Source organism: Lynx rufus, unplaced genomic scaffold (assembly GCF_022079265.1).
Source record: "Lynx rufus isolate CCGP_SWC_20201006 ecotype Redwood Valley unplaced genomic scaffold, mLynRuf1.p SCAF_10, whole genome shotgun sequence".
Classification (NCBI taxonomy): domain Eukaryota; kingdom Metazoa; phylum Chordata; class Mammalia; order Carnivora; family Felidae; genus Lynx; species Lynx rufus.
In genome coordinates, this window is record NW_025814824.1 from 87148157 (window position 1) to 87170732 (window position 22576).

Here is a 22576-nt window from a genome sequence, read left to right on the forward strand (position 1 = left end):
AGGAGTTACCCAGTCCTGTTTTCTCTATATAGAAGATTGCAGGAAATGCCTCTTAGCTCCTACGTTTTTCCTCTAGATTCTGCAAAGCTGCTTCTGGGGTGTGGCCACTCCTTTTTTTCTCTCTACTCTGATGGGATGAGGGGACAGGAGAATTTTTCCTATCGCTACAGCAGGGCAGCTTAGAAACCAGACTGTGGATCCCAGGCACAGTGGAAGAAGGACCAAACTGCAGAGGACCAGGAAGCTGAGGGCTGGGCCTGGGCCCAAGTTCTGGTGCAATGCCCAGTGCCTTTGTATTTCCTTAAAGAGGAGGGCTGCTTGGTAACCAGGAGGCTGAGGCCTTCCGGACTGCAGGGTTCCTGGTCTGCCTGACTGCACAGGAATGATCTGGGTGTTACTCCCAATGGCTCCAGCCCAGCTGTCACTGGAGTGGGGGTGGGGAAAGGGCTTCCCAGCAGAGGACTTTGGGCTACACAACAGAGTTTAGAGCCAGGCCCTTGAACAGCTAAGGCTGTAAGGAACAGAAACTCCAGAAATCCTCTTGGTTTATTTTTTTTTAGCAGCTCGGCATCCATCATCGCAGTGCCCCCCTTTCCTAGGGGAAGGCAACAGAGCATACGGTTTAAGAGAAGGTTCTGGGGCGCCTGGGTGGCTCAGTCAGTTAAGTGTCTGACTTCGGCTCAGGTCAGGATCTCGCAGTTGGTGAGTTCGAGCCCCGCATGAGGCTCCATGCTGACAGCTCAGAGCCTGGAGCCTGCTTTGGATTCTGTGTCTTCTTCTCTCTCTGTCCCACCCCCACTAGTGCTCTCTCTCTCTCTCTTTCAAAAGTGAATAAATATTTAAAAAAAAATAAATTTAAAAAGAAGATTCTGACTGCTTAGATCCAAATCCTAATTTTTCTTACTAACTGCCTAACCTAGGGCAAGAGACCTAGTTTCCATGCCACAGTGCTCACTTATAAAATGGGGAAAGAATACCTACCTCATAAAATTATTGCAGATTAAAGAAAAAAAAGGTAACATGAAATGCTTAACATAGCACCTGGTACATAAGGAAAGTTCAATTAATTGTGGCCAGAAGAACTTTAATGTCTTATTTATAAAATAGGACTAACGGGGCTCCTGGGTGGCTCAGTCAGGCGAGGGACTCTTGATTTCAGTTCAGGTCATGATCCCAGGGTCCTGTGATGCCTCGAATAGGGCTCTTTGCTGAGCCTGGAGCCTGCTTGGGATTCTCTCTCTCTCTCTCTCTCTCTCTCTTTCTCTCCCCCCCTCTCTCTCTCTTTTCCTTTCTCTGCCCCTTCCCCCTCATTCTCTCTTAAAATAAAAAATATTAATAAAAATAAAATACGACTAATGCATCCTATTCCACCCGTGACCTGTCAGAAAGCTTTTGCGGTAAGAATATAAGAAATTATTATCTCTCCAAATCCCAAATGACACACTTAATTTCCAAATTAATCTTTATGTTTTAGGATCTGATTTGGCCTTTTCTTACCACCGCCTCAAACCTGGAGCTCCCAATTATCCTCGGTTTCTGCACCCCAGCCCCCACCAGAGTCGGCTGACTTGGGTGGGTCTCGGCCTCAGTCTTCTTCTAGGGAAAGGGGGCAAGAGAATGAAAATCCTGTGGGTGACCTCGCCCTTTGGGACTGGGCGTTTTTCGGACCGGGGCGCGCAGCATCCCCTGCCAGACTGCAGCGACGGTTCCTGCCCCGCCCTTCGTTGCAGTCCTGGAAGGGCTCCCAGGGGCGGAGGGGCGAGGTGGGGTGCCGAAGATTCTCTGCAGGGCGGGGAGGGGCTGGATTGGAGGATCCGAGGTGCGGAGAGGGCGGGGCGGCTGCCGCATCTCGGCCCGCCCGGGCGGTGGCAGTGACTCCACTGCACCACTGGCCCCCACCCCTGGCGCGCGCCCTCCCTTCCCATCCTCCCGCCGCGATCCCCCGACTCGGCTCTTCCCCCGCAGAGGTGCTTCGGCTCTTTCCGGGAGTGCTCGGCCCTTTCCGCCGCGTGATCGGGAAGCGAGCTGGCGGGAGCTCCGCCCCCATAGCTCGGATGGCGCTCGCCCCCGCCCCTCGCGCCGCGCCCCGGCGCTTCCCCCGCGCTCGCGCCCGCCCGCCGCCGGAACGCGCGTGGCCGCCTATAAAAGAAGCGAGGCGCGCGCGTCGCCGCCACTACCCGCTGCGGAGCGAACGGCGAGGCGGGAGGCCGCGGAGGCGCGTCGGTCCCTCAGCACCCCCCCCCCCCTCACTCCCCCAGACCGGCGCACCTACTGCCCTCACCCCCCCCCGGAGCCGGTGAGAGGGGGAGCTGGGGAGCTCGGGGAGGGAGCGGGGCCTGAGGGCCGCAGACCCCTGGGTGGGGAGCGGGGCAGCCCGTGGGGTGGGGCGGGGCCAGCGCGCGGACAGGTGAGCCCGGCCGGCCTCGCAGCTCCCTCCGACGGGCGGGGACCAGGCTGGCGGGCCGCGACCCGCCCGTGGCGCGTGGGCTGCGGAGGAGCCGCCCGGCCGAGCCTGGGCGCCGGCCGCTGGAATGTCATTGACTGGGCGGAGGGGGGAAGAGGCCATCGGGTCCGTCCCGCTCCCCCACCCCCAAGCCTGGTTGCGGCCCCGCCCTGCCCCATCCGGCTGCGGCAGGTGGGGCGGGGGCTCCTGGCCGGATCGTCACCATCCCCCTCCCTGCAGAGCGCTTCCCCCAGCGTCCCCAGTCCCTTTCCTGGGTGGGGAGCGACTTCAGCTCCTTTTCCTGAGTCCCCACGGCGGTGCCGGCCCAACCCTTGATGGAGGAAGAGCCAAGAGCATAGAGGAAAGGGCTGTTTGACCTTAATTTCATCCTATATGGCGATTCTTGGCCTTCTCTCTAGACGCAGAAAGGTCTGACACTGGCCATCTCCTATTCCTTCCTTGTAATAAACGTTTCTTCCCTACCCAGTTGTGATTTGCTTGTAAATAACAGGTAGATTCGGCGCTTTCTTTGTGTGAGACTCAAATCCAGTAACTTAACAGCTTACGAGTTCTTTGCCCCTGCCGCACCCGACACCGGGTCTTTCGATTTGAGCACCTTATATTATTTGTCAAAAATTCTGCAGCCACGCCAGTATTGAATGATAGAGCAGCCTTTTGTTTGGAAGCTAGCCCTGCGAATTGGGTAAGGTGGTTCCTAAAGAAAATTGCCTTTCAGAGTCTCTTTGATGTATTGGGTTAAAATATTTTAAATAAGGGGCTTGTTGAGGTTAAGGGTTGCATATGTTTTAAATTAAAAACCTCAAGAGCCCAGAAAGCTGGATCGAGATGATCGAATTGCCACAACACCTTGTCAGACCTCTTTTATATAATAGATTCTAAAATACGTAGGCTCTTTGTTCTGTCTTCATCATGGTATTTTAGAAAAACTTAACCATCATGGCTGGTAGGGAAGAGAGACTATCTGAATGAAGTATTTTAATAATGTGTTGAGAAATTGCGGAGTCATAGCAATTGGACCTAAGTAAAACAGAATGTATCAAAGATGGAAGGGTGGGGGGGTGTCTTGCAGCCAGGAAACAAAATCTTAGGAATAGCAGTGGGAACACTCAGCTGTATGAAGCTATTGAGCCAAAGTTCCAACTCCTTAAACTAGTCATTTTCCCTTTTGTTGCCACTAACGTCTTACATTTTCAAAGGTCAAATTGAAGTCAAAGTTTAAAAATGTGCTGTAAGGGAAAAATGCTGCAGTAAAGGGCCTCTGCAGGAAATTAACAATAAGCCTTTTTTAGTAACTGGGCCAATAATTACTCAAAGGGACCCTCAAAGTGTGTTAGCTGTTACCTAGGGACCTCCATGGAGGGACAAGCCTTGGAGGGAAGATTTGCCCTGTGCTGGACAGGTGTGAGGCAGTTCTTAGAGTAATCCACCAGCTAAGTAACATTCTCGAATATGCTTTTGGTCTTGGCAGTGTGTTTTGTACTGATCTAACAATTGGAGAAATCTGATCTGTCACAGGCTCTGATAGGAGCTTGTCAAATAATCTGATGAACAGGTTTAGGTGGGGAGAGCTGGTGTTTAAGTATTATCTTTTGGTTCCCTGGGTTAGAATTTGCTCTACTTTGCCTTACCTGCCTTCATCCCAAGGGGAGGGGCTGCCTACCGACCCGAACCCGTGCGGTGGATGTCAGGAGCAGTCCACAGTCCTGGCATTGCCGAACCTGCACGAAGGGTAGTAGGCACGAGGCCGGCCTCGTAATCAATCCTCCGTGGGCTATGCAAGGACTCTGCTAGCTATGCGGTCTGGGCTGCTGCAGCTGTGGTCAGAGTAGGTAGAAGAATGCACGGCCCTGATGGCAAGTGCTGACTCCGGGAATGCAGAGGAGGAGCCCAGAGCCCATGATCACTTCGGGCGGGCTGGCGGGCGGGCGGGCGGGCGGCCCGCCGGCCCAAGGCCACCGGCCTGGAGCAGCTGTGCTGCTTACCTCCGTCACACCTTTTTTGCATATTCCTCTCATAGGTTTCGAACAGGAAATAAGTGTCTTGGGAGTACACCAGTAAACCAGGCCCAAGTCAGATTTCTATAGCTCGAGTTCTTTCTTGTCTCTGATGTCCTGAAATCATGCTGTTTTCTTATGCTGAATGAAAAGGGATTTAGGAATCTGCCAGTCCTAGGAGTCTCAATTTATTGGACTGTGGGATCTGGGGAGGGCGAGTTTAGTGTTAGAAAGCATAGTCAGTATTACTACTTTATTTGGAAAGTGGAGAAACTGAGGCCCAGAGCGGGGGTGTGACTTGGCCAAGGCAGCATATTTCCACAAATAGGAACTGCTAAGACCCCATTTTAGATCCCCGGTGGGATGCAGAATCTCCACAATGAGCAAGGTGCTGGGAAGACAGTGGGAATTTGGGGTTTCCTTGTCTTCATATGTTCCTAATGGTCTGTTTTCTCCATTTTGAAATTACGTTGTTCAGTTTGCCCTTAGAAGCTTGTTATCTTGCTCTCCCCCCTCCCTTTAGACTCCACATTCCTCCATCATGTTGTCATCGTTTCGTAAGCGCAGAGTCCAGGTATTTGACCAGCATGCAGCAAACGTGTTGCCTTTTCGGTTTTGCCTGGCTTGCAGTGAAGACACATCTGTGTCCAGAAAAGTTGAATGATCCAAAGAGAGGGAGAAAAAACCCTGCCTGCATGACCTTTCTGTTAAGTAAATTGGTTAGGGTTTGGGTTTTTTTTTTCTATTTTTTTTTTTTCGGAAGTCTTAGTCAATTGATTCTGAAATTTCCAAAGCCTCCTGTTTTTTTACCTTCCTCTCTTTCAGGCATGAATATATTAATTTCTTCTCACCCTACTGGTGTTTGCATGTAGCGTTTGCTGATTTTTTAATTGATGGTTACTTGGTTCTTAAGAACCAAGGGACTAAACAGATTATCCTAGATATTGGGGGCAGGGGGGATGATCTGAAAACGTGTAGTGAAAGTAGCATCTTTAAATTGGACAAATATCGTAAACTTGGGTTTGTTTCCTGTTCCCATTGACTTATTTTTTTCTGTCACAATCCTTGTAATGAAATGGAGCTTGCATTTTCTTGGCAGAAAAAAAAAAGCCATCTAAAAAACTCACTATATATGTCTTATTTGTGTACAGTTTTTGAGTGTTTGCTAAATTGGACCTTTTTCAAAAAGAAAAATGCTTAAAACTCCAGTCTTGATAACCCCTAAGGAGAAATAAAAACTTTGCACATTTCTAGTGATTATGGGTGATAAATCCAAGGCAAGCCCTTTTATAAATCACACCGGTGAATTGCTGAAACGAGGTTTATAAAAATGGGCCATGTTACAACCTTTTCCTGTTTTGACTGTTGGTAATAATATTTTGCATTTAAATACCTCTCATCTGAATTTTACAGGTTAAGAGGTAAGTAGCAACGAGATAGTATTGGGGAAGCATTCAGAAGTAAGTTTTCTTAACTTTGCATTTCTGGATTTTGATGCAATGCAGTATGAATTTTTTGCTTTCTGAAAGCGAAGTCCCTGCTCACCTCTGCAGAAATGCGCTAATGAGTTGAAATGAATTAATCAATCTGAAGGCTGATGTGCCAATCCACAATCCTGACCGGAATGTGGCTTAAGCAGAAATATTTGTTGTTTTTATTCATGGTTAAAACTCTTCATTTGTGTATTATTTCTCTCTCTGCTTACCATCAGACCTGCTGCTAAAATCTGCAGCTCAGCTGGTTTTGAGTTCATTTGCTTGATCTGAAAATCACTGGATATAAAACGTTAATAGGTGCTAAACAGTTCTTTGGTGGGTTGCTCTCCGGAGAATTTCCACATCTGTGGATGTGGCTGACCTGCCTTGCACATGTAACATTGGGTAATAGGTTGGCTTTCCAAGCCATGGAAAAAACCTGTGTTGTCGGTTCTGCACCTTTGAGCTCTGACTAAGCAACAAAAGTAAATCTGATGAATGGTTTTTCTGACCTTTCGCTTTAGGCGGTGTTTATGAATTTCCCCACAGAGCCAAATGATCTGTTCATCCTCTTCATCCCCCAAATGCCTTTCCTTGCAGAACAGTGTATCTGGTGAAATTGGAGTTTATTATGGAGTTTTCCAAATGCCTCTTACATCCAGCACATTGGGTGGCAGGCCCCAGTGCTTTGTCTTAGTGACTCTTCTCATCTTCACGATGGGTTTATTCTCTTGTGGGGGATCCACAGAGAGATCGTGCTGAATTCCTTCACTCTCCAAGAGCCTTGTGAGGGCGTCTCTAAACTACTCACTGCAGGTGCCGGGTTCTCAGAGCCAGAAGCCTTTGCCCTTTGGCCTGAGAACCTTTCTGTCTGCAGTCATTCTCCCCTCCTGCCTCTCACATTCCCCAGAGACAGATCGCCTCGCAGCTTCTGTAGATGAGGTCAAGGCATTTAAAAATTCCCTAAATACCAAGAACTGCCTCAGACAGCTGTCTCTTGGCATTTGCAAGAAGACGGGGTTGTTAATTAGTGTCTCAGCTCTTTTGTAGAAATCCATTTTCAGTTGATGATACATGTAAATTTGTGTCAGATAGGAGGCGTCACTCTCAGGCGTGTTCTATCTTTGGATTAAACTAGAACTTTCTACCCAAGATTCATATCTTTAGCCCCCCCCCATTTTTCTTCCCAGAGATCTAGCAGTATTATAAGAATGCTGACAAGTTCTTTTTATTTATTACAATAGAGGACATAGTTGTAATTCCTGTTTTATCCCCTGAGATCAATTCACGTTTCTTGCTGAATGATGCAGCTAACATTCTGACTGCTGCATTGCAGCATTTATAAATAGTCCACACCTTCAGTCTTCTCAGAATATTTGCGAAAATACGACCTTTTTCTTCGGTTGTCTTCAATGGGAAGCTGTCCTTGAGCATACCGAGAATACATTTAGCACTTCATTTCCCCTCCTTTATTCTCTGTGGACAGAGACCTGATTGGCAAAATCAGAGTTGGTAGGCTGGTTTGAGATAAACAGTCCACTGCAGTCTTAGGGAGTTGGTTTTTTTGTGGGTTTTTAGGCAGTTAGTGGAATAGATAGATAGGCTAGTGTGGTTAGATTGTTTTTTAATGGCACGTTTCCCAAAGTCTTCCTTTCTAGCTCTTGAAAGGCGTTAATCCCATTACGGCTGAGAACAGGCCTGGAACGTTCTCTGTGGAGTCTGCCTTATCAGTCAACTGCATATTTCAGGGCAGGGGTGGGGTTCCTGCAGTGCAGCCTCAGTCCTGGAGGGAATGTCATGTGCATCGGCAGGGTCCCAAGGAATTCCATTAACTCCCTCACATAGTTTTGGGTGAGAGGTTGTCGCATCTTTCCGTGGCAGTAGTTCTTGGTGATGTGAACATTTTCCCCGTGTTTAATATAATCAATGGAGATGACCCTTTTAGGAGCAAAGAAACTGGACCTTCTGTAGATAAACTAGAGACAGCTCCCTATCAGGCTAGGGGGTGGGGAAGCTCTTAATAACTCAGTATCTTAGGCTCCTGTAACCATGCAAATGAGAATCCTGACCTCCCACAGCAGTGGGAGAGCCTTGATGACTTTCAGATGCCCAGCTCCCCAGGGAGAGCCAGTGGTGGCTTGGCAGAGCTCCCACCTACTGACGTCAGCTGATCTGCGGGAAAGAAAAGTCCATTATTGCCTGACCAAAGCACTTGGTATAGAATTGACTTGTTCTACTTCACTGCGGTGACAAAGAGGGCCTTTTAGGTTGGTTAATTTCAGCAGGGCCTCACTGGACTGTCTCCCTGGATTGGTAGGGTCAAATCAGCGGGCTGGACCCAAGCAGGGCAACTTGCCTCGGCGGAACCCTGGCAGCATTGTGCTGGGGATTCTTTTCTTCATCACGAAGGGTTCCTCCCCAATGTGATTTCTTAGAAATTTCCATAGCAGCTAAAGGATTTTAGAGATGCAGTGAAGGCTGTGTGTGAAGAGGCAGGATACACACCATAGACATTAATCTGAAGACTTAGATATCTTGCAGGAACTCGTGCAACATGGTGGTTTTATACAAAACTACACCTTCTTTGGCAAGTTTCTTTGCAAAAAAATTCTGTGAGCAAGCAAATTAGACACAAATTCCTGCTGTTTATCCATCTTAAACTGTTTCCCAAAGGGTAAGAACAAAGGAAGTATATAAATTCTTAACACTAATTTAATTGTCTACTAAGTTAAGAAGACTCAGTCTCACATAAGCAAAATCAATTTTTTTTTTTAAATAAGGAATTGAGGTTTTTATTTTTTAAATGTTTATTTTTGAGAGAGAGAGAGAGAGAGAGAGAGAGAGAGAGCATGAGTGGGGGAGGGGCAGAGAGAGAGGAAGACAAGATCCCAGATGGGCTCTGCCCTGACATCAGGGAGCCTGATTGCGGGGCTTGAACCCACCAACCATGAGATCATGACCTGAGCTGAAATCAGTCACTCAACCGACTGAGCCACCCAGGTGCCCCACGTTTTTTGTTTTTTTTTTAAAATTTTTTTTTTCAACGTTTATTTATTTTTGGGACAGAGAGAGACAGAGCATGAACGGGGGAGGGGCAGAGAGAGAGGGAGACACAGAATGGGAAACAGGCTCCAGGCTCTGAGCCATCAGCCCAGAGCCTGACGCGGGGCTCGAACTCACGGACCGCGAGATCGTGACCTGGCTGAAGTCGGACGCTTAACCGACTGCGCCACCCAGGCGCCCCAGCCCCACGTTTTTATTTAAGTAATCTCTACAGCCAATGTGGTTCTCAAACTCATGACCCCGAGATCAGGAGCCCCATGTCCCTCCGACTGAGCCAGACACCCAATTTTTATTTTTTGAATAATTAATATATTCTCTTCCTTTCTTCCCTCCAAAGTGGTGATGGAAAAGATGAGAGATAGTGAAAGGAATTAATAACCAAACAGCCACCAGTAAAGTTTATGCTGGCTCCAATCATGTGCAGAATCTCTTGTTCTGGCATGCTAGTCTGGGAACCAGAGGACCCCAGCTCAGCCTAAATGGGCTCCGTGACTTGGTTATTAGATGACCTGTGTCTTCTCGCCTATTTAATAATGAAGTGACCACAGTTTCTCTGTTTGCAAGTTCAGAATGTTATTGGCTCTAATGTGTGCCCAGTTTTGTGGTCAAAGTAAGAGGAATATAAGGTCTTTTTATTTTTTTATTTTTCTAAGTGTATTTGAGAGAGAGAGAGTGAGTGCAGGTGCACATGGTGGGGTAGGGGTGGGTGGGGAGAGAGAATCCCAAGCAGGCTGTGCTGACAGTGCAGGGCCTGACATGGGGCTCCATCTCGAGAACTGTGAGAGCATAACCTGAGCCGAGATCAAGAGTTGGTTGCTTAACCAACTGAACCACCCAATAAGGTCTTTTTTCTGTAGTTCCTTAGGAATGCTAAATTTCCTAAAGAACTTAGAAAAATGGCAGAGAGAAAACACTAAGTACGATGCAGAATGTTGAGGGTGCTCTTAAGAGGAGCATGGAGGCAGTGAGGACTTCTGATTTAGGACTTCAGAGAAGACAAGGTCGTTGCTTTAGACTTGGAGAGCTTTGTATGGTGTTAAATGCTGCAGCTGGGAGTAGGAGAGGACATTCCTGCCTAAGGAGACCTTCTGAGCTGGGACGTGGGCCCTGGCAGGGCCTGTCACTTGGGGTTGGTCAGGCAGTTTGATATGAGATCTGGCTGGAGCAGACAATGCAGGGGAGTGGGTGAAGTCACGTTTACATTCTAGTAAATGTAGCTGGTGATGGTAGTGACCCTTGTCAAGATCCCTGCCAGAAGTCCGCTTTCTCCCAAAGAGATTTTTTTTTTAAATATTTTATTGATTTTGGGGGAGAACACAAGTGGGGGAGGGGTAGAGAGAGGGGAACAGAGGATCTGAAGCAGGCTCTGCGGTGACAGGCTGACAGCAGAGAGCCCGATGTGGGGCTCAAACTCACGAGCTGTGAGATCATGACCTGAGCTGAAGTTGGACATTTAACCAACTAGCCACCCACGCGCCCCTGAAGAGGCTAAGATTCTTAAGGCAGCAGTGTGAACCAGAACTGCCTTGTTGTAATGAAGTATTGTCACAGAAATTCCACTACGAGCAGACATTTAATTTTTTACTGTCACCCTCAGGTTTTGGTTTTAAGGATCAAAAATATTTTTTTCAGACACAGCTATCTCTTGATGATAACAGAACTACCTCCTTTTTTTAAAAAAATATATTTATTTAGCGAGGGAGAGAATCCCAAGTGGGCTCCACATTGTCAGTGCAGAGCCTGATGCAGGGCTCGATCTCACGAACCGTGAAATCATCACCTGAGCTGAAATCAAGAGTTGGACACTCGTCTGAGACACCCAGGCCCCTCCTTCTTTTTTTTTTTTTTAAATGTTTATTTATTTATTTTGAGAGAAAGAGGGCGAGTGGGGCTAGGGGGACAGAGAGGGAGGGAACAGAACTGCTTTCTTGAGCTGTTTCACCAAGGGCTCACCCTGCCGGAGTGAAGAGACCAGCTCATTTCTCACAATGCCCTGCCACGTGCTCAGTCCAAGATTAGAAACTCCCATTTGTTTAGTAGGTTGACACCTACTTGTGGGGCTTCATCCTTTGCAGTTCTTGTCACAAATCTTGCTTTTATCTGGGTGGGATTCCCGTTTCACAGTATGGGACAGGTAACTTGGGTAGATCACAGAGCTCCACCCCACCCTTCACAGATGAATCCAGATCTGTGTAGCAGCTACAGCACTCAGCATCTACTTGGTCATTTGTCAGCAACCATTTCTTAATGGGCTGTGTGTGCCAGCAATCGGGGATACAAAGATTAGATTGTCGGTCTGCTTATACTGCGGGAAGTATATACAAGTGCTTTGTAAACCCGCAGAAAGTGTGATTAAATCTGAGAAGAGGGAAGGAGGGAGCATTGAGTACGGCTTGGTGAGGAGGCAAGATTGTACAGCTTGCTCATTTCGGCTGGGTGTTGAGATATAAATAGGAGTTATCTGGGCAGAGGAGACACAGAACATTCTACACAAAAGAAGCCTGGAAAGATAGCTGGGAATCTTTGGAGAGGATCCTGTATTTGGAGGAGAAAGAATACTTCAGTATGCCCAGAGGGTAGGGGACATGGGTGAGAGACGTTTTGGGGGCCAGATTAGAGCATCCTGCTAAAGCAGTGGCTTTTTTCTTCCCTCAGAAGGGAGCCATAAAAGGTTTTAGAGCATGGGAGTGACTGGCAAAGAATAAACTTCTCTTTATAGTAAAATAAATAAATCAGACTTTGGGGGGAAACCATAATACAACAAAAACAACTGGTCACTACATGGAGACTAATTTGGAAGGGATGGTGACACGGCTAGACTCCCCTCCTGTTCTCCCTGTTAGGAAGATGGTGTCTTAATAGACAGGTAGTTCTCAGAGGTGATCAGGTGCAGACAGTGCTTTCTCGCCACCTCTTGAGGCTGCTTTAATTCCTAAGGAGTTGGAAACTTTGACCTCACCTGCATCTCGCTGGTGCTGTGTACCTCCCATCTGGATGGTGGGGGCACTGTCACTGACTTCCATGCCTAACCCTCAGGCTGCTTATCCTTTCCTGTTAGCCGGGCCAGGTGAACAGGGAGGGCTCTCAATGTCTCCTGGGTAACCAACAACCGTTTTTATCCCATGTATAAATTATGAAACAGTAGCCAGAGAGGCTAAAAGGTTTATCTGGTCTGCTTTTTTTTTTTTACCAAACTGAACTTTCTGGTAGAATGTAATTTTACATTTGGAAACATCCTGAGAATGCCTCATTTTGGTCATTGTAGGAAACTGAGGCATAGGAAAGTGACTTGTGCAAGGTCACGTGGTACGGACACATTTAGAAGCTCTGGGTCCGTACCTCTTTCCCTCTGTGGTCCGTCGGTTAGAGGCTTACTCCTGATGAGCATGGATAGCATATTCTGGGTTTTGCCCATAAATAGGCCAGATTTTCTTTTTGACATAAAGATTTGGTGACAGTGTCCAGAAATCTGGGGATTTGAAGTTGGAGCCGATTGAGAGCTATGGGGAGTGCTGCCTCCATCAGCCTGCGGTTGTGGTGAACTTGAAACATGCTGAACTTGCAGTGTCCTGTCCACAGTAGTAGGCGGGAGTAGAGCAGGGTGCACCTTTGACCACACCTTCTCGTTCTTGTGTTTTAGATTTCTCTGTTTTTTAGTATTCCATCAGATTCAGATCGAGATGTACGACTACCTGTTTAATAATTGCTACTAATCTTTTTACATAGATCAAGCACCCATTGCTGTAAGATATACTGAACACAAGCATTGTGACTTAAGCCTACATTTTTTTTAAACTGTAGTGTGGTTAACATACCATTTACATTAGTTTCTCACTACCCCTCTTATTTTTAAGATGCACTATGAGTTTCTTTTGTGCACGTTCACAGGAAACGCAACCTGTTCTCTGCTCAGGTGCTCTGGCAGCCTGAGGAAGACGTAGTAACTGAGAAATCAGGGACTCTGACTAGGTAAATTCTACTGGTTATTGATGTTAAGGACTCGGTTACTTTGTAACGCCCTTTTCTTCATTGAGTAACAGGCTGAGACTGGAGAGAAAGAAAAACTGATTCAAGTAAGAGTAAATTCTTTCTCATCTCCACAGGATAGAATGCAGAGACCAGAGGAAAGGACTTTTGAATGGCTTTTTCAGTAATTCTTTCTTTTTTAACGTTCGTTTATTTTGAGAGAAAGAGAGGGAGAGTGAGCAGGGGAGGCGCAGAGAGAGAGAGAGAGAGAGAGAGAGAGAGAGAGAATCCCAAATAGGCTCTGTGCCATTAGAGCCCAACAAGGGGCTTGAATCCACAGTGAGGCCAGTGACGTGAGCCGAGAGTCGGACCACTCAGGTGTCCCAATAATTCCTTTTTTTTTTTTTTAAGGTTTATTTAATTATTTTGAGAGAGAGAGAGAGTCCCAAGGAAGCCCTGCTCTGTCAGCGCAGAGCCCAGTACAGGGCTTGAACTCACGAACCGTGAGATCATGACCTGAGCTGAAATGAAGAGTCGGATGCTCAACCGACTGAGCCACCCAGGCACCCCTCAGTATATCCTTTGAGTACCAATTTGGCATTTCCTTTAAATTCTCAAAGCCCTTGTAGAATTGCTGGTAAGCTCTAGTTCTCCCGGTTGTATTTTTTGCTGGGTTTCACTGTGGTATTGGTTAGACATCCTCCGAGGGAGCCATGTAGGCAGGTGTCGCAGGCCAGTAGATGACCAATTTTTACAAAGGAATAGAATCTGGGCTCACTGTTCTATCCTGAGGACGGATTACTTTTTTTCATCTGCATGGGCTGTCTGAGAATTTTTGCCTTCCGAGAGGCTGATTCCATTAAATCCACTCTGGTCTCGTAGTGCTTATTTCAGGGCATTCTGTCTTTTCAGAAAATGGACCCAAGTGGGGTCAAAGTGCTGGAAACGGCAGAGGACATCCAGGAGAGGCGGCAGCAGGTCCTCGACAGATACCACCGCTTCAAGGAGCTCTCAACCCTTAGGCGCCAGAAGCTTGAAGATTCTTACCGATTCCAGTTTTTCCAGAGAGATGCTGAGGAGCTGGAGAAATGGATTCAGGAGAAACTTCAGATTGCATCTGATGAGAATTATAAGGACCCAACCAACTTGCAGGTGCGTCTCATCTCCCTGAGATTCTTGCCAGAATTCAAGAGTTCATATGTTTTTGCCCCCAAATCACCCAAGGTCATTTAATTATGACCTTGAGAGGTTGGACAGCAAGAAGAATGTAGATCAGACATAAGTCAGGACTGACTCACTGTTCTGAAAAACCCTTGGTGTAGTAGGTATTATACTGTATACACTAAAGGCATTTGTGGAATCTGGTAGGTAGTTATCTTTTCTGGATGCTTCAAGCTGATGGTTCTCAAACCACTGCCTTGCAACCTTTGGTGATCCTTCACCATTTTTCAGGGAGGGTCTGGGTTGATCTCTTAGAATATGTGTTTTTAAGAAAGGCATACTAACGGTGTTGCTGGTGGAAATTTATAGTTAGGTATCTCTTTAAGCAACTCACTGGTAAGTCTTATCAAAAACAAGTCTTTAAAAATCATTGAATGGTTGCTTAATTTTGTGGCATAAGTCATGCCTCAGTGAAGTTGTTTTTTAAAAAAGGACAAAGCCTTATTGGTTTTGGTGAAAGACTTTTTTTTTTTTTAATCAAGTGGAGAGCATGGTTCTCTTACTTTACCAGACTAGTCTAAGAAGAGAAAGTGTCATGTCATGAGTGAATGCAGAAGGATTATTATTCAAGGGCAAATCGTATGTGCTGAGAAAGTTGTTGATGTGGCTCTATATTTCTATATTTAATTTTTTTTAATGTTTATTTTTGAGAGAGACAGAGACAGAGCATGAGTGGGGGGAGGGGCAGAGAGAGAGGGAGACACAGAATCCAAAGCAGGCTCCAGGCTCCCAGCTGTCAGCACAGAACCTGATGCAGGCCTCGAACCCACAGACTGTGAGATCATGACCTAAGCTGAAGTTGGATGCTCAGTTGGGTACGGAGCCACCCAGGCACCCCTGGCTCTGTATTTCTAGAGGGGATTGGATGTTCACACAAGGACTAATTTCCTGGTAGACCGTAGAAGTAGGCAATGCAAAGTTGGTGGTCCTTGGTGGCCAAGCTTCCAGGAAGCCAGTATAGATGAGGTGAGAGTATTTGAGTAATTGAGCAGGTGAGGGGATGAGGGGAATGATGAGTGTCCATAATTAGAGGAAGTTGGATTCAGGAGGGGAGGAATAAGGGGTCCTGGGTGGGGGGGGGGGGCAGAATGGTGAATGCTGTGTGGTTGCAGCTGTGGCTCACTTCATGGTCCACCAACAGGGCAAGCTTCAGAAGCATCAGGCCTTCGAAGCTGAAGTGCAGGCCAACTCGGGAGCCATTGTTAAACTGGATGAGACTGGAAACCTGATGATCTCAGAAGGGCATTTTGCGTCTGAAACCATAAGGGTGAGTAGGAGTAGTGCCTGGTACGGGTGGCCATCTGGTACTGGTAAGGGTGGCTGTCTGGTTGGCGGAAGAGTGTGGATTAAATGCCAGTTAGGGTTTCTAAAAAAGACTTTTCTAGCTTTTTAAAAGAATTTGTGAAGTCTCTGAAAGGAGTTACCCAAATCTTGCCTTTGTAATACGATGATTCAGTGTGAATACAAACAAGTATGTGTATGCTCAGTGGGGAAATAATTCTTTTTGTAGAACAAATTAGAATGCGATTATACTTTAAAGAAGATTACATAAATTAGACTTAAATTTACAGATGGTAATTAGATGGGAAGTTGGTGAATTTGGAGATCAAGACAGAAAGAACAGTAGGATTACTCACAGATGCTATAAAGTTCTCCATTGGCAAAACTCGATGTCTGGATCTTGGTTTGCTGAGATCTAGTGAGCAAGTTTTGAGTTTATGGTCCAGCTGTAAGCAGAGACTTGTGGCACCTGTTGGTGACCATGGTGATAGAGCCAACTTTGAAGCAGGTGTCCTCACGTTCTTTGATTTGACTTGTTTGGTACCAGTTCGCTGGAGCTGGGGCAACAATTGATCCTTCCCTGCTCTGCCATTTCCAATACCAGGGTATTAAAGGGAAAGCAAACCTCTTGAGGGTGAAGTACGCACGCTTAGTTCCTCATAACCAGATGTTCTTAACTGTTTCTGACTTAATGTCATACCTGTCTGTGTGTGTTGTTCTTTGTTATCCAAAGTCATGTTCCATGGAGGGACTGGCCTTTTCAGTCCTTACCAGTCGAGGCTGTCTTGAAGATTTAGATGAAAGCTACATCCAAAAGCCCGGCTAGAAGTGTCACATCCTCTGCTGCTTGTTTCCTGACCCCCTGTAGAGCCTCCATTCCCCTGGGGTCTGGCCTAGTGGTTCTGTAACAGTAAATACTTAGTGTCTCTTTTGCACTGATATACTCTGCAGTCTCATATTGAAGACTTGCAGTTAGCTTATTATTAATAGTTAATCATTACTAGTAATGATTGTAAATAGGAAATAAGAGTAAATTCTAAATGCCATATGACCAACTGTTTAATTATATTCGACTCATTTGGGTAATGTCGTCTGTGTTTCTGCCGTTAAGTACAAATGTCTTCCTGCTCATTTTCCCGCTGTTTTGTATACAGTCTTATGGTAAACGAAAATGGCATGCCTTATTATTTCCTGGATAAAAGTTGTTTTCTCAGAGTGCATGGCATTGCTCTGCAGCAGTATAACCAGGCTACAGATAGGGAACAGGAGAAATAGATCAAGTGTTTGACTTTATAGTAGCTAATCTGAAGAGGGAGGGACCCAAAGCTCACTTCATTCTGCTCTGTTAGTAAATACCCTCCTCCCTGTTTGGAGATCTTATTAAAGCAACATTTAAAAGTACTACTAGCTACTGTTTGTTGAGTAGCCATTTATGTGCAAACACTTTGCCATGGGACTTGACATATGTAATCTCTGATCTTGACTAGAAGCTCCCTAGGTAGCCCTTATCCCCGCAATATGGAAGGGAAGGAACTGAAGCTCAGAGAAGTTTGAGTAACTTCTCCAAATCCCACAGCTAGTAGGCGACAGAATTGGAATTCCAATCTACACCTTTCTTTGCTGACAACTATTTGCTTTATTTTTCGAAGCTATATTTCATTTCTGTTCGCTTTCCTTAATTTCTCTGCCAGCTGCCTCTGCCTCCTGCTGTTTTCTCATGCCCCTATTGAGAAAGCCACCCGAGTCAGAACCAGGATTTCCTCTCCACCCTGTCAGCTTTCAGTGTTTCCCAAGTGCCCCTGCCTGCCTGCTCCCTCCTGTTCCCAAACTGCGGTGCGCTTGAGAATCTGGGCTCTCTAGCCTGCAGTGTTTACGAGGTCAGATGCACCAGGAACAGGAGGGCTGTTCCAGCCCTGGAGCAGGGCCTGTCCTAGTTCTTTACCTGAGAGCGTGAACATGAAGCATGTGGGAGACTGACCATTGACTTAGGGAGTGAGGTTTTTTGGTGAGCCTTCGGTGGTCTTGTTTTTAATTTGAGCAAAGGGCTTTCATTTAATCTTTGCTGTCTTGTTCCCAGTTCCCATGGTGATCCTGGCTTGGTGCTTCAGCTGGCCCCATAACTCAGTAACCTCATTTGGCAGGCAGGCTAACGTGGGGGCGGGGGTGGATTGTGAGGATTGCTTCTATGTCCTGGATAACCTGTCTGTCGCCGGTTTAGACTTTCACACCGTACCGGACGGCGTGGCGCCCCATAGTCACCGCCACCCACATTGGGTCCCACATCCGAGTAGGTGGAGTGTTGAGTTGCTGCTGCTTGCCTGTTCCTTCCCCTCTGCCTTGGAATGCCTTTCACTTCCTTCTCCTTGGCGGGGCTTCTTTGTAACCATCGGTGGTGGAAGTGAATTGTGTGTTTATTTCCCCTGCTGTTTTCTCCTTTCACATGAAACCCACACCCTTGTTTCTAAGAGAATCCACCCATGTTGGCTGCCCCTTGGCCTTCAAGTTTTTAGCTGCCTGGGAGGGGCATCTCAACAATGGGTGGATCCCAGACTTCTCTCCTGTGAGTGTCCACCCCCCTTGTGGTTTGTTTTCCTTGTGTCTGCCAGTGTTAACACGGAAATTCCCAGTATCTTGGGGGAGGCTTAGTCAATACATTAAGATTAGATTAGATACCAGAAAGCGTCCCCTCAGCTTGAACGCATGATCAATTCCCTCCCAGTTCTTGACACGTCCTTACTAGGACTTGCAGTGAGAACCCAAAGATGCTGGGAAGTGAATATGTTTGGGCCTGTGGCTACCACTTGGGTGAGGTTTGAAATGAACCTTACCTGAGATGTACCACAAACAGTCTTTTCACAGAAGTGCCAAAACCTTTTCTGCCAAGAATCCTTTTCATTGCTGATTATGTTTCAGGACCTCTTTTTTTGTGTGTGTTTTAAGTTTATTTATTTTGAGAGAGATAGCAAGCGCATGTGTGTGCATGAGCGGGGGCAGGGCAGAGAAAGAATCCCAAGCAGGCTCTGCTCTGTCAGCACAGAGCCCGACACGGGGCTCAAACCCACGAACCATGAGATCACGACCTGAGCCAAGATCAAGACTCCGACGCTTAACCGACTGAACCACCCAGGCACCCCCTCCCCATCTTTTCTAATTTATATGAAAAGGTGTTCCTATTTATTTGTGCCTCATCATTGTTTCTTTGCATTCATGATGCCCATAAGACCTCTCGTTTTATTTTTTCCCTCTACCTCTGCAAATTCATAGTAACTCTTCAGTGATTTCTGCTGTTTCTGTGTTAATTCCTCATCTCTCCTCCCCCACTAGTTTTCCGACCCAGGAATCTCACTTAATGATTTGATTACTAATAACAATTATAAATAACATAATTATCATTTATGCATTTCTGTATTGTTTACATATATTATTTATATAATAGTTGATGATGATTAATAATTCCCCTGAAGTAAACTAGAATAAATCCACCTGTGAAAGATCAGCTGTTTTGTTAAGACCTACCGAACCACTGTGAAGTGGATGCTGTTTCCCGTTCTCAAACTTAGATTTCCTCTTCCTTCGGAGATGATCTTTGGGGTGGGGGGGGGGTTATCTTTTAAAAGATGTATTCCAACCTCTGACTTGTGAGGTTTCTGACCTGCGGGAAGTCTGTGGAGGAGCCAGATCCCATAGGGATGGTTGTGATCTCCGGGGCTGATTTTTCTCACCCACAGACCCGTTTGATGGAGCTGCACCGCCAGTGGGAACTTCTCTTGGAGAAGATGCGGGAGAAGGGGGTGAAACTGCTGCAGGCGCAGAAGCTGGTGCAGTATTTGCGGGAGTGTGAGGACGTGATGGACTGGATCAATGACAAGGTACGTTTCCAGGAGGAAGGTTTGCTGAGTCAGCCTTAGCAAGAGCACGGGAGGAGTGTCTGTGTGCCCAGCTGAGGGCCGGAGTGAGCAGTGGAAGACGCTTGGTGGTGGGGTTGCCGCAGCCCCGGCTGCTCTCCGCAGCGCGCGCCCTTCTGTAACTCTGAACCCGGAGGCTCAGCCTGACGTGCCCTGAGCTCAACCTTTTAACTGGGAGAGGAGCTCAGATCACAAAGGACACGGAAAACTGCATCCACGAAAGCTAACGCGGCCCAGCCCGGTGGGCCTCGCTCGTGATAAGTGGGAGCCATGGTTACCGAGTGTCAGTTGGTGACTCTGGCTCTGTTGGTTCCCGGGCAGGAAGCAATCGTGACTTCTGAGGAGCTGGGCCAGGACCTGGAGCACGTGGAGGTTTTACAGAAGAAATTTGAAGAGTTTCAAACAGATATGGCTGCCCATGAAGAAAGAGTTAATGAAGTGAACCAGTTTGCTGCCAAACTCATTCAGGTAGGTGGCAGAGCACCACGTGCTTCTTCCCCCATCATGATACTAATTGTCCGGTGTTCCCAGAAGAAAATTTCGGTGATCAGTTCCCTGAGTCCTGTGTGAGCACGGTGTGGAAAGCGTCTCTCAGAGTTTTGTTTAGATAAGGCAGCAATTCTGCTTACTCCTGAGTTAGGAGCTGCTTTCTAACTTGTGGCCATGGGCAGGAACGGCCAAGTTCGTTTGATCTGTGTCCTCCACCCACTTTCGGGTAGGGCTCAGCAATGCTTTTACGGGGCTGCTGAAGCTGGGCGTCCAGGGCTGTCAGGTGAGGGTGTGGCGGTGAATGCTTCTCAGAGTTGGCAGGCGTCCACTGACGCCTGACTGCTCTCTTCCTTTCCTTTTGATTTTGATGTGAAGTCCCAGGGCTCTCTTGGGAGCCTGGGGAACCTTGTAATGAATAGGCTCTCCACTGGTGGCTCTGAGCCATCGAGAGGGGACAGTGCAGCCTTTCCCCATTGCCTACGTGTGCATTCCCGTGAGCTGCTTCTTTATCCCCGGCTTCTGCTACAGGCGCCAGAGTGCACACATAGTATTTATGACTTTATGTATATATATCCTTCTGTCTTACGTTGCTGCGTTATGACCAATAGAAGCGGAAATCTCTCCTTAGCAATCTCTCCAGGGGCTTCAAGTAGTAGGAACTGGATTTTGTGCTTTCAGGGAGATTTGATTTGCAGGGTATAAATCTTAAATTTATGGATCTGCTTCAGGGCTGGTACTTGTTGCCTTTCTGGCCAGTGACAAAAGAAGAGCCAGCACTCCTCAGAAACACCTCATCCTTCCACAGCGAGAGATGTACTCTGCCCTACCCCCTGCCCCAGAATCTTGGGGCCTCCCAGGGTCGTGCTGACAAGAGCAGTCAGGCCAAGCCTAAGATCTCACAGATGGATCTCAGAACCCCGAAATGCTTCATTTATTACTTCACATTTTTGTCAAGACAAAAACCAAAATGTAGTTCATGGGGAAGGTTACTTTTAAAGAAATAGCTCCAGTCTGAAGTCAGGAACACACCCTGAAGACCGTGTGTACGGACAGGAATGCTTGGTAGGCTCCCGAGTGTCCGAGGTGACAGATTTTCCAGCACCAGGTGCATTGGACGTAGGTGCATCGATGAAGCTACCATAAAGTTGCAGTTAAGGTATGTGTTAACATGAAGGTTTTTGGTGCTGATGCCGGCAACCGCTTTATGGACTGTCCGCACTACTCGGAGGGACAGAGAATGGCTCTCCCCTTTTTATACAAGAAGAAACGGAAGCTCATTTTGAACAAATTTCACTCCATTTCACACACAAAGCCAGTGTTTCTTCAGAAAGATGAAGGTTTGCTGAAGCAGACACTTGTCAGGAGCCCGGGGCTCAGGACCCAGGCCGGTCTGTGTTCTCCCTCGTGTAGGAGCAGCACCCTGAGGAGGAGACCATCAAGACCAAGCAGGATGAAGTAAACGCGGCCTGGCAGCGGCTGAAGGGACTGGCCCTTCAGCGACAGGGGAAGCTCTTTGGGGCGGCTGAGGTCCAGCGCTTTAACAGGTACCGAGCCATAGAGGGCTGCTGGACATGGGTGTATACCTGGGGGGCCTGGTGGATATGTGGCATGTGCCACATAGATGCTGGAGCTGCCTGGGCGGCACTCCCAGCCCTAGACAGTCGCCGTAAGCGGCTGTGCCAGTGCCTCCATTCCATAGGGATGTGGACGAGACCATCAGCTGGATTAAGGAGAAGGAGCAGTTAATGGCCTCTGACGATTTTGGCCGAGACCTGGCAAGCGTTCAGGCTCTGCTGCGGAAGCACGAGGGTTTGGAGAGAGACCTTGCTGCTTTGGAGGACAAGGTAGGTTTTGAAAGTAGCCGGTCCCACAGAGAAGTTAGCAAGGGGCACGAGCGCTGTCTGATGGAGGGTGTTTCCAGGTCAAAGCCCTGTGTGCCGAGGCCGACCGCCTGCAGCAGTCCCACCCTCTGAGCGCCGCGCAGATTCAAGTGAAGCGAGAGGAGCTCATTGCCAACTGGGAGCAGATCCGGACCCTGGCAGCCGAGAGACACGCCCGCCTCAATGACTCCTACAGGTAGGAAGAACTCCCTGGGGCTCAGCGACCCACGCCTTTGGACCCCTCTTAGAGAAGAGGGCAGGCGGGGTTAGGGGTCACTTCTACCCACTGAGAGAGGGCTGCTGTACACCTGCCAGTTCCTGTGCAAAGAAAGTGCCAGTGACTTTCCTACCTGTGTTACATTTGGAGACTGGCAACTCTGTAGTGTGTGTGCGCACGCACGCACACTTAGTGTTTATGACTCTATGAATATCCTTCCGGCTTCTATCGCTGTGTTATGACCAATAGAAGTGGGAATCTCTCCTTAGTGATTGGAGCACCAGGGAAATATACCACTAAAATTGAGTAAATCAAGCATTGGGGAGTGAAAGAATGCTAATTACTAACCAGAGCTCAAACTTGGGAATGCCAAGGAGGTTGGAAATAAGGGACCAGATTGGGGAATTACAATGATGGACAGAACCCAGATTTCAAAGGATTGCTTTCAGCCTTCTCTCGCTTTCCTTTATAGTCTAGATGGAAGAATCTTCTGTATCCCAGGATTAGGGTTTTCATGGTTTGTTAGGCCTCTGAGGACGTAGACTTCGAAGCTTTAGGAAGGCATTTTCCATCCTGGGCTCTCCACTGGGAACGTGGCACATCTAATGGCTCTTCTTGGAT

The 22576-nt window shown here is 47.4% G+C and overlaps 1 protein-coding gene across 5 annotated transcripts in view; it reads left to right on the forward strand.

Moving 5' to 3' along the window:
• Positions 1–2167: 2167 nt before the first annotated feature.
• SPTAN1 (spectrin alpha, non-erythrocytic 1) overlaps positions 2168–22576 on the forward strand; it is a 62770-nt gene continuing 42361 nt past the window's right edge. For all 5 annotated transcript variants that reach the window (XM_047070304.1, XM_047070319.1, XM_047070311.1 and 2 more), the window contains exons 1-8: positions 2168–2296; positions 13875–14114; positions 15325–15450; positions 19193–19333; positions 19691–19837; positions 21269–21402; positions 21558–21702; positions 21780–21934. In XM_047070304.1, coding sequence (XP_046926260.1) covers positions 13878–14114; positions 15325–15450; positions 19193–19333; positions 19691–19837; positions 21269–21402; positions 21558–21702; positions 21780–21934 — 1085 coding nt within the window. In that variant the 5' untranslated portion in view covers positions 2168–2296; positions 13875–13877. The remainder of the gene's footprint in view (positions 2297–13874; positions 14115–15324; positions 15451–19192; positions 19334–19690; positions 19838–21268; positions 21403–21557; positions 21703–21779; positions 21935–22576) is intronic.